At 41.2% G+C, this 13,662-nt stretch overlaps 1 protein-coding gene across 2 annotated transcripts in view; it reads left to right on the forward strand.

Moving 5' to 3' along the window:
• Window positions 1–13,662, forward strand: part of DNAH11 (dynein axonemal heavy chain 11) — a 358,971-nt gene that overhangs the window by 330,447 nt on the left and 14,862 nt on the right. For both annotated transcript variants that reach the window (XM_053898599.1, XM_053898597.1), the window contains 2 exons: window positions 14–133; window positions 9,431–9,673. In XM_053898599.1, coding sequence (XP_053754574.1) covers window positions 14–133; window positions 9,431–9,673 — 363 coding nt within the window. The remainder of the gene's footprint in view (window positions 1–13; window positions 134–9,430; window positions 9,674–13,662) is intronic.

A 13,662-nucleotide genomic window follows, 5' to 3' on the forward strand; every position in this document is an offset into this window, starting at 1 on the left:
ATCTCCCTCCCAGGTCCCGTGGGAAGATCTCCGTTATCTCTTTGGTGAGATCATGTATGGGGGACACATCACAGATGATTGGGATCGCAGACTGTGTCGGGTGTATTTGGACAAATTCATTAATCCATCTCTGGTAAGGCACTTTCAATCGATTTTACAGAGAAGAAAATTCTAGTAAGATTTTTTTAACTAATGTCACTATATAAATACTTAAATATTACTGAGGCGTCGTGGCCTTTTGTGAGTATATTCTGGCCTACCATCAAGGAGTTTAGAAATGTGTTAGAAATTGTGCAGAGTCTTGGGCTCCATCCCAGAGCTATGGAATCAGAATCTGTTTCACCAAGACCTCCTGGGTGATGTCTGTGCGCGTCTGCTGTGCTGTGTCCAGGTGAAGGGCACATTCACCGACTGTCCGGGTCTTTGGAATAACCCTGGATGGTATGCAGAACTGACACTGTTAGCCTATTTTGTAGGGAGACACTGAAGTGTGGCTTGCCCCAGGACAACCCATTCCCATGGGCAAGAGCTCCAGCCAGAAGATAGGTGTACTGATTTCAATTTGGGGTTCTAATATAAGTGAAATTTATAGTTTTCTCCCCGTCACAGAAGCCATGGAGTATTCTAAATTTTGATCACTAACTCTTAACTATGTATATCCTCAGGAAAAATGTGATGTGAGAACTCAGTTTTTCTGTCTGTGAGGAAGGGTAGAGTACCCACTGTACTGGAAGTTGAAAGAGACCACACTCCTTTTCCTATTTCTCATTTTACCAACCCAGTATCTGGACAGATCAAATAGGCACTCAGTTTGCGTCCAGGCTGCATTCGTGGAGAACGTGCTCAGTCCCTGTTTTCCATATTGAAATAACTGCACGTGGTGGCCACACTTTTTTTCATGCTCTCTCACCAAGGCCTCCATGTTCATGGCCGTTGCCTTATTTCTTAGAAATGCAAGGCACCCTGGACCATGCCATCTTTGTTTTTGCTTGAACAAGGCACCAACTGTGTTTAACATAGTGCCAATGTAACTTCTTTGACATTGGCCACGGAATTTCTTTCTAGATGGGTCTCCTGAGGCAAGGGAAACAAAAACAAAAATAAACTGTTGGGACATCGTCAAAATAAAAAGCTTCTGCATAGTGAAGGAAACAATCAACAGAACTAAAAGGCAACCTACAGAATGGGAGAAGATATTTGCAAATGACATACCTGATAAAGGGTTAGTAGCCAAACTACATAAAGAACTTATAAAACTTAACACTCAAAAAATGAATAATCCAATTAAAAAATGGTCAGAAGAAGGGTGCCTGGGTGGCTCCGTCAGTTAAGCGTCCAACTTCAGCTCAGGTCATGATCTCCCAGTTTGTGATTTCGAGCCCCACATCAGGCTCTTTGTTGACAGCTCGGAGCCTGGAGCCTGCTTTGGATTCTGTGTCTCCCTCTCTCTCTGTGTCCTCCTGGGCTTGTGCTCTCTCTCTCTCTCTCAAAAGGGCAGAAGACATGAACAGACATTTTCCCAAAGAAGACATACAGATGCCCAACAGATAAATGAAAAGGTGCTCAACATCACTGATCACCAGGGAAACACAAATGAAAATGACAATGAGGTATCACCTCATACTGTCAAATGACTTAAGTTAATAACATAAGAAATGAGGTGTCGTCAAGCATGTGGAAAAAGGGGAATCCTCTTACACGGTGGGAATGCAAACTGGTGCAGCCACTCTGGAAAACAGTATGAGGTTTCCTCAAAAAGTTAAAAATAGAACTACCCTATGATCCAGCAATCTTACTACTAGATACCCCCAAAATACAAAAATACTAATTCAGAGGAATAAATGCATCCTGTTGTTTATAGCAGTATTATCTACAATAGCCAAATTATGGAAACAGCTCAAGTGTTCATTGACAGATGAATGGATAAAGATGTGAGATACACACACACACACACACACACACACACACACACACACAATGCAATATTACCCATACAAAAGAATGAAATCTTGCCATGTGCCAACAATGTGGAGGCATTTAGAGAGTACTAGGCTAAGTGAAATAAGTCAGAGAAAAACCAATACCATATGATTCCATATGGAATTTAAGAAACAAAACAAATGAGCAAACAGAAAAAAAAAAGAGGCAAACCAAGAAACAGACTCTTAGCCATAGAGAATAAACCGATGGTTATCAGAAGGGAGGTGGGTGGGGGGATGACTAAAATCAGTGATGGGGATTAAGGAATGCACTTGTGATGAGCGCTGGGTGATGTATGGAAGGGTTGAATCACTATATTGCATACCTGAAACTAATATTACAGGGTATGTTAACTGGAATTTAAATAAAATAAAATATGCCAAGGACTATAAACATATAATAGAAAGTAGTGCCATATTTTTTAATGGTTTGAGCAACCTCCTGTTCATAATTTCTCTGAACTTCGTCTCCTAAAAGCATTACGTAATTTTGATACCCTTCCTTGAGTCTATTTTGAGAAGTAATATAATCACATATAAGAAAATAGGTTATATTGTATGTAGTCTAATATAGAAAATTGGGGACAGATTTTTTTTTTTTTTTTTTTTTTTTGCTACTTTTAATGTTAAACAATTTGGGAACAATGCAAAAAAAAACCAAAAAACAAAAACAAAAAAAACTTTGCTGCTGTGTGACCATTATTTGTTTTTTTGCGGAGAGTCTCCTGGTCTTTCCTTAGTTCTAATGAGCAGGATTTCACAGGTCAGAAAGACACTTTCAATTTAATACAATTGGAAATCACTCCTCAGAAGAGGTCTGGGAGTAGGTTTCCATGGAGATGGGAAAGATAAACAGTGTTGGGCATGCGACCTTTACAGAGGTTGGTTTCTCCAAATGATGGTGGAGGTCAAGGGGCAGAATGAGGAGCTCCTGCTGATGTTCCCTCTCAGGCTCTGGCCTGAGGATAGGGAGCCAATTACTGTTGCCAAACTAGGCAGTCCATTAACCTTCACAAGGCTGAGCTCCCATTCACAGAGTTGTACAATACATAAGAGACGATAGAACCTCAGGAACGGCACTGGAGTGTGTGTGAACCCTTTAGAAATTTCCGTATCCACCCTTCCATGCAGATCTGCTGACGTTTCCAGGATCGAAATGCTTCTTTTGCAGGGAGGGCACCTGGCAGGCTCAGTGGGTGGAGCACGTGACTCTTGATCTCTTTCAGTTCCAGTGCTATGTTGGGTGTGATTACTTAAATATGTAAGTAACCCTTTAAAAATAAATAGATAAATGGGGCGCCTGGGTGGCGCAGTCGGTTAAGCGTCCGACTTCAGCCAGGTCACGATCTCGCGGTCCGTGAGTTCGAGCCCCGCGTCAGGCTCTGGGCTGATGGCTCGGAGCCTGGAGCCTGTTTCCGATTCTGTGCCTCCCTCTCTCTCTGCCCCTCCCCCGTTCATGCTCTGTCTCTCTCTGTCCCAAAAATAAATAAAAAACGTTGAAAAAAAATTTTTTTAAAAATAAAAAAATAAAAATAAATAGATAATTTAAAAAGAAAGAAATGCATCATTGGCTGTCTTGCCTCCGCCCCAGACAGTGCTGCCTTCTCAACTCAACAAAGGAAGTTAAAAGCACTTACTGACTTGGTGTTAGATGCTGCAAAACCCCAGTTATTCTGTTCGCTTGCACATGTTTCCTGCTCTTGCTTTTTATAGTAGGAACTTAATCTAACACTTGTGCATTTGCAGGAAGTCTTTTCAATACTTCTCATGTGGGTTAACTTATTTAGAAATTAGTATCTTTGGTTGCACTGAAACATGATCAAGAGAGCAACCCATTAATGGTGTGGGATTTAAAGTTTCCCTCGGAATGTTTTCAGTGGTATTGCCCTTTAGGAGGCTGAGTGAGTTTCTTGCTGGGTAAGTGAGGTTGCACTGGGAGAGGGTTCCCTGACAGCAGTGTGCCTTAGGGGCTCTCTGGTCAGAGTTAGGGAATTATTATTAATTATTCTTCCACGTAAGGTGTATATTTGGCAATGCTAAATGGGTGAGACAGTAAGTTACTTTTGGAAAATAAGGTATCAGGTCACCCAAAAGCTGGAGGGTATTATGCTAAGTGAAATAAGAGAAAAACAGATAACATGTTTTCACTCGTATGTGGATCTTGAGAAACTTAACAGAAGACCAGGGGGGAAGGGAAGGGGGAAAAATAGTTACAGAGGGAGGAAAGGAGGCAAATCATAAGAGACTCTTAAATACAGAGAACAAACCAAGGGTGATGGGGGGCAGGGGAGAGGGGAAAATGAGTGATGGGCATTGAGGAGAGGGCACTTGTTGGGATGAGCACTGGGTGGGGTGCCTGGGTGGCTCAGGTCATGTTCTCACAGTTCATAAGTTTGAGCCCTATGTCAGGCTCTGTGCTGACAGCTCAGAGCCTGGAGCCTGTTTCAGATTCTGTGTCTGCCTCTCTCTCTCTGCCCCAACTCTGTGCGTGCGCGCGCGCACACACACACACACACACACACTCTGTCTTTCTGTCTCTGTCTCTCTCGCTGTCTCTCACTCTTTCTCTCTCAAAGGTAAACATTAAAAAAAAAAACTGTTCTGGTAATATAGGGTAACAATTAGGAGGCTGAACTCTGAAATAAACAATACTAGGGTTCACATTCGATTCCCCCTGTATTTGTTTTTAGACACATCTCCTGAGCCTCAGTTTCCTCATCTACAAAACAACCATTGTCAGGTTTGAACATTAGTACAAGGTTAGAACAACATGCTAAAAATGGAAGGTATTTTATCTATAAGTATAAAGTTTCATGATATGTATTTCATAGTTGACTATTACCTATGATTATAACAATGAAAACCATTTATTAAAAACCTGCTCTGTGCCAGAGGTCAGTACTACACAATTCATGAGTATTATTTCTTCTCCTCACCATTATCGTGCAAAATGGGTATTGATATCCCATGTAATCAAAAAAGAAAGCCAGATTCACAGAGGTCGCACAGTTGGTAAGTAGCTAAACCAGGATTTGAACTCACAATCAGACTCCCCAGAGCACAGACTTTGTCTGCAGTGTGCTACATCATTGCGAGAGCAGATCTGTTTGTGGTATCTGGGGCAGAGGTCAACAAAACACTGACTCGTGTCCTCACTGTGCATGGAGGGTGCCACAGGGTCGTATCGCAAACAAAACCTGACAATCCAGGAGACCAGAGCTCTAGCTTCTGGTTCTGCCACTAACTTGCTGTCCAGCTTTGTGCAGGACCTCTGTGTGCCTCAGTTTATTCACTTGTAAAATGAAGGTACTGTCCACAAAATCACTAATGCACCTGTCAGCTCTAAAGACATCATGATAATATAATTTAACTTCGAGTGATTTCTGAAAATTCCTCACAGCACTTTGAGGCCATGGCATTTAGGGAAAATACACTCGTTTAGACTCACAATAAACTGGGAACTTCTTATCATATACTTTGAGAGACGGCAGAGGAGGTGAGTGTTATTAAATACCAGAAACCAGGGGCGCCTGTGTGGCAGAGTCAGTTAAGTGTCTGACTCTTGGTTTTGGCTCAGGTCATGACCTTATCATTCGTGACAACGAGCCCAGAGTCAGGCTCTGTTCTGACCCCATGGAGCCTGCTTCGGATTCTCTCTCTCCCTCTCTCTCTGCCCCTCCCCTGCTTGTTCTCTCTCTCTCTCTCTGTCTCAAAATGAATAAACTTAAAAAGTAATAAAAAAAAATAATAAATGCCTGAATATCAGAAAGCAAAATGTAAGAAGGACAACAGTCATACAGAGTCAACAGAGAGGCAGGATTCTGGCTTTCCCAATGTCTAATAACTGCACCTGCCACTGATTTCTCCAACAAGGACTTCAAATCCTTGATTTTTTTTTTCATTAAGTGGAGGCTTGTTCTCCTTGAGTATGATCCCATTTTTTTTTTAATAGCTTTATTGAGATAAATTGAAACTTCCCAATCTCAGTTGAACAATCCACGGGTTTTTTTGCAGCTCTTACCACAGTCTGTTGTAGAACACCTCATCCCCCCAAAGAAACCCCATACCCATTAGGAGTCAATCAACATCCTCTCCCCAACTCCCCAACCCCAGGCAACAACTAATCTTTTTGTCTCTTTAGATTTGCCTGTTCTGGACATTTTCTATAAATAGAGTGGTAGGATATGTACCCTTCTGTGTTCACTTTCACTTAACGTTTTCAAGGTTCACCCATGCTATAGGTAACATGTCAGTGCTTCCTTTTTATGGCCAAATAGCAGTCCATCATATGGATACGTTTTCTTTATCCGTTCTTCAGTTGACGGACATTTGGGTCGTTTCCACTTTTTGGCTATCATGAATAACAATGCAAATGAACATTTATGAACAAGTATCTGTGTGGGCGTGTGTTTCCTTTTCCCTTGAGTATATAGCTAGGAGTGAAATTGTTGGATCATATGGTAACTCTGTTTAACATTTGAAGGAACTGCCACACTAGTTTTCCAAAGTGGTTGTACCATTTTATATCCCTGCCAGCAATGTATCAGTGTTGTACTCTCTCCATAGCCTTGCCAACACCCTTGTTCACATTTTTTAAGCCATCTCGGTAAGTGTGAAAGGGTATTGCATTGTGGTTTTGATTGGCATTTCCCTGAACGCTAATGTGGAACATCTTTTCATGTGCTGATTGGCAGTTTGTTTATCTTCTTTGGAGAAATGTCTCTTTAGAACTATTGATTCTTTGAGGAGTAACAGTAACCTTCTCAAAAGCCCTGTCCCAAAGGCAAGATAGTGGTCAGTAGGCAGAGAGCTGCACGGTTCTGACCCCGTCCACAAGCAGGAGCTTTTCATGAAGGCCTTGAGTGGGAAGGGATTCAGAACCAGGCGTCCTTGAACACACTGAAATCTTTACAGTGTTCTTAAAGGAGAAAGAGAACACATATGTACCCGTATCAACTAAAGCTCACTTTTCAAACTTTGACATCGTGGTAGGAATTTAGAGTGGAACTTTCTTCAGGTTGTCTTTTTCCTTCCAGAAAATCAAAATGTACCTGAATGTTCCTAGGACGCAGAAAAGACTCTAACTAACGTAAAAGTCTGCTTACGGCGTGCCTAGCTGTTTGCACACGTGTAAATTCCCACAGCCACTATCAGTAGGCTGCTATGAGGAACATCACTTCACTGACAAGATTGAAACTCAGATAAACTGTCATTTTGAAAGGCCACCAGCAACCAAACCTTTCAGAGATGGGAACTGAACCACATCTGGCTGGCTGTAAACCTCAAGCCCTTACCTTTCCTTTGTGGCTCTTTTGTTTTGCTCATTAACGAACATATAAAAGGCACTTTGGGCCTGTTTGTAAAGACTGCCCGTCTCTCCAGAAAGTACAGCCATTTGCATTCCCACCAGCACTGTAGGAATATGCGCTGAAACAAATTTGCAGTCCCCATGGCATTTTAACGTTTTTAAGTGGTTCCACTTTTGGGCTTGTTTCTTTGCTTAAAACTCTGTTTTTAATTGAAAGGCAATTTAACTGTGGCTCTTAAAATTTCAACAGTCTAGTGAGCACCATCGGGGAAGACCAGGTCCTTGTTTTTAGAGAATAAAGTTTGGTTTGTATGTATTCTAACTTTTGGTTTCATTATTGGTATTTTGTGCCCATATTTTTATTTTGACTAATTTATCTTGTAGAATAAAAATGTGAGTTGAACTGTCCCTCACAGTTCTGTTTTGGTCACCCTGAATCAGTGAGATGGCAATTGATTATTCTGATAGATAAATGTGAAATGATAGAAAATGCAGATCAATGAGTGAAACAAACCAAGCTAATAGATGCTGGTGGGGAAGATGGTCCGAGCTGCTCCTTCTCATATGCATTAGTCAAGATTTCTGTTTGTCACAAAATAAAAGACTAGATTAACTTGGAAATCTTCCTAGTGCAAAAGAGAAATGCTGACTCAAATATTTAAAAAGCCTTTGGAATTCACAGCCAGCCACTGAGCATTGTCTCTGAGGCCTCAGGCTCTCTAGGAAACCTGGAATTGTAGGTCTGAGCAGGAACAAACTGCCATTATTCACAGGTGACATGCTTGTGAAGAAAATAACTTCTTTTGTCCCCCATCAGACTGTGAGTCCCTTAAGAACTAGATTATATGAACCTTTTATATTTCCAAGGCTTGTTGTGGTACACTAGGTGATGAGTACTTAGTACTGAATAAACATTCGTGCATATTCACTTTGCCTCTGGGTGAGAGTGAGGGGACCAGATGGCACAACGTACAAAATTGGAGAGAAAAACCCCGATTTCAGAAAATGACTTAGAAAATCTAAGCCTAAAATAGCTCCATTAGGTGAGTGTTAAAAGTCACACCCCTCTGTACATTTAAGCACGTGGAGCCAGAATTAATAGCAAGAGAGATTAGGAAAATCAAAACAGGTTTGTTAGGGTCCCTGGCGACTAAAAACATCAGGTAAAAATCTGAGATTATGCTGAGTGAGGTAGTCCATTCTAAGTACTTGACTGGCTCTGTTCCTCGCTGGTAAGAGAATCATGTCCGTAAATTCTTTTGTCACCTTTTGAAGAACTGTATTCACATAACTTAGGTTTGGTATTGCTCTTTACATTGCCTTTCTTTAGATCCTTCCTCTATGTGGAATGTCTTCCTCTACCGCAGCCTTAATGAAGTACATGGGTATGATAAATGCCTCCTCGCTCCCGCCGTTCATTCATTAGGCACCTGTGTACTGAGCATCAGTATGTGCCAACACCAGTCCCGGGTCTGTGGATCTGGAGGCGAGCAGTGTGGACTCTACCCTGAGTGGCTCAAAGGCATGAGGAAGTGTCACTGAGCTGACCCTTTGTAGATAGTGCCCTCTAAATTGTTACTTACATATACACACTCCTGTTTATTCAGTATGAGTACATAGAACTCTGTATCGTGTAAAAAATAACTTGAAGAGTATTATGGCAAGTGCGTACATTAGGAAAGTAAAACCTATAGAGCCATACTAAGATGCATTCAGAATTAAGATTTAAATCAAACATCTTGCCTGGGGAAGTTACTCCTAATTTCCATTTCTCTCTACAAAATGTTTGCAGATGTGTGGGATAATCAGTGACTTGAAGCATTTGATGGGGTGACCAATACATGGCAGATGGTTCAGCTGTGTTCAGGTACCATGTTGCCCTGGGCAAACTGTGGACTAAGGCTTCTCGGGGCAGGAATTCATGTGTGTTCCTTGGACTCCTCCCCAGAGGTCAGCCTGGTGCCAAACACAGGGCCAAATGATCAAATTACAAAAGGGTTGTGAAACATTTTAGAGAGCCCGCTACCTATCCAGCATCACACCGGGACCTTCTTGTTAAGAGCGTTCTCAAAATATTTTCGGATGTGAAGATTCATGCCCAATTAGACTTGGAATAACTGACTCTGTTCCTTTGTGGTCGAAGGTGGAAGATGAACTGATGCTGGCCCCAGGATTTGCAGCCCCACCTAATCTAGATTATTCAGGCTACCACCAGTACATAGAGGAGAGGCTTCCTCCAGAAAGCCCAGCACTGTATGGCCTCCACCCAAATGCTGAAATAGAATTCCTGACGGTGATGTCGAACACTCTCTTCAGAACTTTGCTGGAGATGCAGCCCAGGAATGTACTCGTCAGTGAGGAGCTGGGGCAGTCCACGGAAGAAAAGGTAGAGGGTCTTTCTTTTTTTGTGGAACTAATCTTGCGTGTACAACTCAATGAATTTCTCCCTTTCTATACAACTATCTCACCACCACCTAGATCAAAATACATAACATTTCCAACACTCAGGGTCAGTATATCCCTCCCTCTCCCATCTAAAGGTAACTACTCATCTTACCTCTGTCACCATAGGTTAGCTTTGCCTGTGTTTGAACTTCAAATACATGCATTCATGCACTGTGTACTTATTTAGGTCTGGCTCCTTTCATTCTGTGTTATATTTGTGAGATTCACCCATGTTGTTGCATGGGTTAGTGATTCATTTTTGTTTCATATTCTATTGTATGAATATGCCATTTTTTCTTCGTTCTATAGTAGTTGGATGTTTGGGTTCTTTCTAGCTTTTCACTATTACGAATATCCCAGCCATGAACATTCTTGTAATCTCTTGTCACCCAGCACTGGCAACTCCCAGAGGCGTCCACTCATACTTCTTACCCTCTCTGCTGAGAAGTGGAATTGCTGGATCACCAGGTGTAACATGTAGTTTCAGTCGATATTCCCAAGCAGTTTTCAAAAGTGCTTGTACCACTTACACTCCCACCAGCAGTGTGCAAGTGTCCCCTGTTCTCTTTCCTTGAGGTTTTGTGAAAGGTAGTATTTCATCATGGTTTTAACTTTGCATTCCTTAGTCAAGGGATGATGCTGAATATCTTTTCATGGGGTTATAGCCATGTGGGTAGAATCCCATGTGAAGTACCTGCTCCAGTTTCTTGCCCATTTTTTAAAAATTGTTGTCAATGTTTTTCTTACAGATTTGTAAGGACTCTGTTCTCAACGTGTATCCTTTGTCAGATAGATGTATGGCAAACCTCTTCTCCAAATCTGTGACTTGCTTTTTTACTCTGTGTGTTTTTGGCTCTGTCATTTTATGATGTCTTTATCAGATTATCTTGGGAGACTGGCATTGGTTTTTGGTGGTGGTGGTGGTGGTTTGTTTTGTTTTGCTTTTAGCGTTATTCTTTTGAAGGTATCTATTGCCTAGAATGATGGGGATGAGAAAGGGACATCAAATGCTATCTTTTTTTTACATTTAGATTAAAATCTTATTTCTCATTAACTTAAAACCTTACTAGTTTATTTTTCCCCACATAAATTAGCCCATATTCCCCTCTCACAATTATTAATCAGGATTTGAGGGACAAGGATCAGGTTGTTGGAACACACTCTCAGATTTCCTTATCGTGAGGTCTCAGGAATTTTCTGTATTATTTCTTGAAATATGGCCATTTGTTGAGGCACTCGTTGTCATTTAGAGGCTTTAGGATTTGTTGTGTGGTGTTTTATCCCATATACTAACATCTCCCTTATCTGAATGTTACACCTTTTTTTTTCTTAAGAAGATAAAAAAGAAAAAAAATCACCCATTTGGCAAAAGCTATAGTATTAACACAAGCAGAGAGGTAGATGAGGTCTTCATTTTGTTTTTTGGGCTTCATTCTTTCCAACAAAGAAGCTGACCGTTAAACCAGAAACTACAAAGCAAACCTCTTGAGATATCTCAACACCCCAAATAGGCAAACAGATTGTAGCAACAAATTTATTGAGTGCTTACTATATGCTAAGCACTTAAGAAAGTGCTTTAGGAAGAAACCATTTAATTCTCAACAGCTCTGAGTACTATCAGGATCCCTGTTACAGAATTAAGTTTAGGTGATTTGCTAGACAGCTAGAAAGGGCCAATGAAGGAAATCAAACTCCAGCTGATTCCAAAAGCCACCCCTTTACCTAACTTGCCTACTAAACTGTTTTGTACTTTGTGCAGCTATGGTAGAAGAATAAGACTGCAGGACCTGAAAAATTACCTGCCGGGCGCTAAAGCAACTTGCTGTTAATGCTGTCAGAACCGTAGGCAGTAATCCCAGAAATCAGTGGGAAAGGGAAAGTGGCCTGGGGCTGAAGACAGACAGCACTATCTTCACTCTCTTGTCTACTTTAGGTATTTGTTGGTTTTCCGTAGCTCAGTGAGACCGGATAGACTAAGCATGCACATTGAACTACTGTATGCATCTTTGCGTCTTTAATGTATAAGATTTTTATTTCTTCAGGGCAATAAGTAAAGAAGACAGAGGCTTCCTCGTTGTTGAAAATGTTGATCTAAACAGCTTCCCCAAATTTTAGGCTGTGTCAGTTGGAAAGGGCAACATCATAAAGTCACCAGAATTAGCTCAAGCTTAAAGGGCATTTTTGGTTTGTGTGACTTTCTTTTTTTTTTTTTTATTTTTTTTTTAATATATGAAATTTATTGTCAAATTGGTTTCCATACAACACCCAGTGCTCATCCCAAAAGGTGCCCTCCTCAATACCCATCACCCACCCTCCCCTCCCTCCCACCCCCCATCAACCCTCAGTTTGTTCTCAGTTTTTAAGAGTCTCTTATGCTTTGGCTCTCTCCCACTCTAACCTCTTTTTTTTTTTTTTTTTTCCTTCCCCTCCCCCACGGGTTTCTGTTAAGTTTCTCAGGATCCACATAAGAGTGAAACCATATGGTATCTGTCTTTCTCTGTATGGCTTATTTCACTTAGCATCACACTCTCCAGTTCCATCCACGTTGCTACAAAGGGCCATATTTCATTCTTTCTCATTGCCACGTAGTATTCCATTGTGTATATAAACCACAATTTCTTTATCCATTCATCAGTTGATGGACATTTAGGCTCTTTCCATAATTTGGCTATTGTTGAGAGTGCTGCTATAAACATTGGGGTACAAGTGCCCCTATGCATCAGTACTCCTGTATCCCTTGGATAAATTCCTAGCAGTGCTATTGCTGGGTCATAGGGTAGGTCTATTTTTAATTTTCTGAGGAACCTCCACACTGCTTTCCAGTGCGGCTGCACCAATTTGCATTCCCACCAACAGTGCAAGAGGGTTCCCGTTTCTCCACATCCTTGCCAGCATCTATAGTCTCCTGATTTGTTCATTTTGGCCACTCTGACAGGCATGAGGTGATATCTGAGTGTGGTTTTGATTTGTATTTCCCTGATAAGGAGCGACGTTGAACATCTTTTCATGTGTCTGTTGGCCATCCAGATGTCTTCTTTAGGGAAGTGTCTATTCATGTTTTCTGCCCATTTCTTCACTGGGTTATTTGTTTTTCGGGTGTGGAGTTTGGTGAGCTCTTTATAGATTTTGGATACTAGCCCTTTGTCTGATATGTCATTTGCAAATATCTTTTCCCATTCCGTTGGTTGCCTTTTAGTTTTGTTGGTTGTTTCCTTTGCTGTGCAGAAGCTTTTTATCTTTATAAGGTCCCAGTAATTCACTTTTGCTTTTAATTCCCTTGCCTTTGGGGATGTGTCGAGTAAGAGATTGCTACGGCTGAGGTCAGAGAGGTCTTTTCCTGCTTTCTCCTCTAAGGTTTTGATGGTTTCCTGTCTCACATTCAGGTCCTTTATCCATTTTGAGTTTATTTTTGTGAATGGTGTGAGAAAGTGGTCTAGTTTCAACCTTCATGTTGCTGTCCAGTTCTCCCAGCACCATTTGTTAAAGAGACTGTCTTTTTTCCATTGGATGTTCTTTCCTGCTTTGTCAAAGATGAGTTGGCCATACGTTTGTGGGTCTAGTTCTGGGGTTTCTATTCTATTCCGTTGGTCTATGTGTCTGTTTTTGTGCCAATACCATGCTGTCTTGATGATGACAGCTTTGTAGTAGAGGCTAAAGTCTGGGATTGTGATGCCTCCTGCTTTGGTCTTCTCCTTCAAAATTACTTTGGCTATTCGGGGCCTTTTGTGGTTCCATATGAATTTTAGGATTGCTTGTTCTAGTTGTGAGAAGAATGCTGGTGCAATTTTGATTGGGATTGCACTGAATGTGTAGATAGCTTTGGGTAGTATTGACATTTTGACAATATTTATTGTTCCAATCCATGAGCAGGGAATGTCTTTCCATTTCTTTATATCTTCTTCAATTTCCTTCATAAGCTTTCTATAGTTT

Source organism: Panthera pardus, unplaced genomic scaffold (assembly GCF_024362965.1).
Source record: "Panthera pardus isolate Hobbes unplaced genomic scaffold, ASM2436296v1 HiC_scaffold_8, whole genome shotgun sequence".
Lineage (NCBI taxonomy): Eukaryota > Metazoa > Chordata > Mammalia > Carnivora > Felidae > Panthera > Panthera pardus.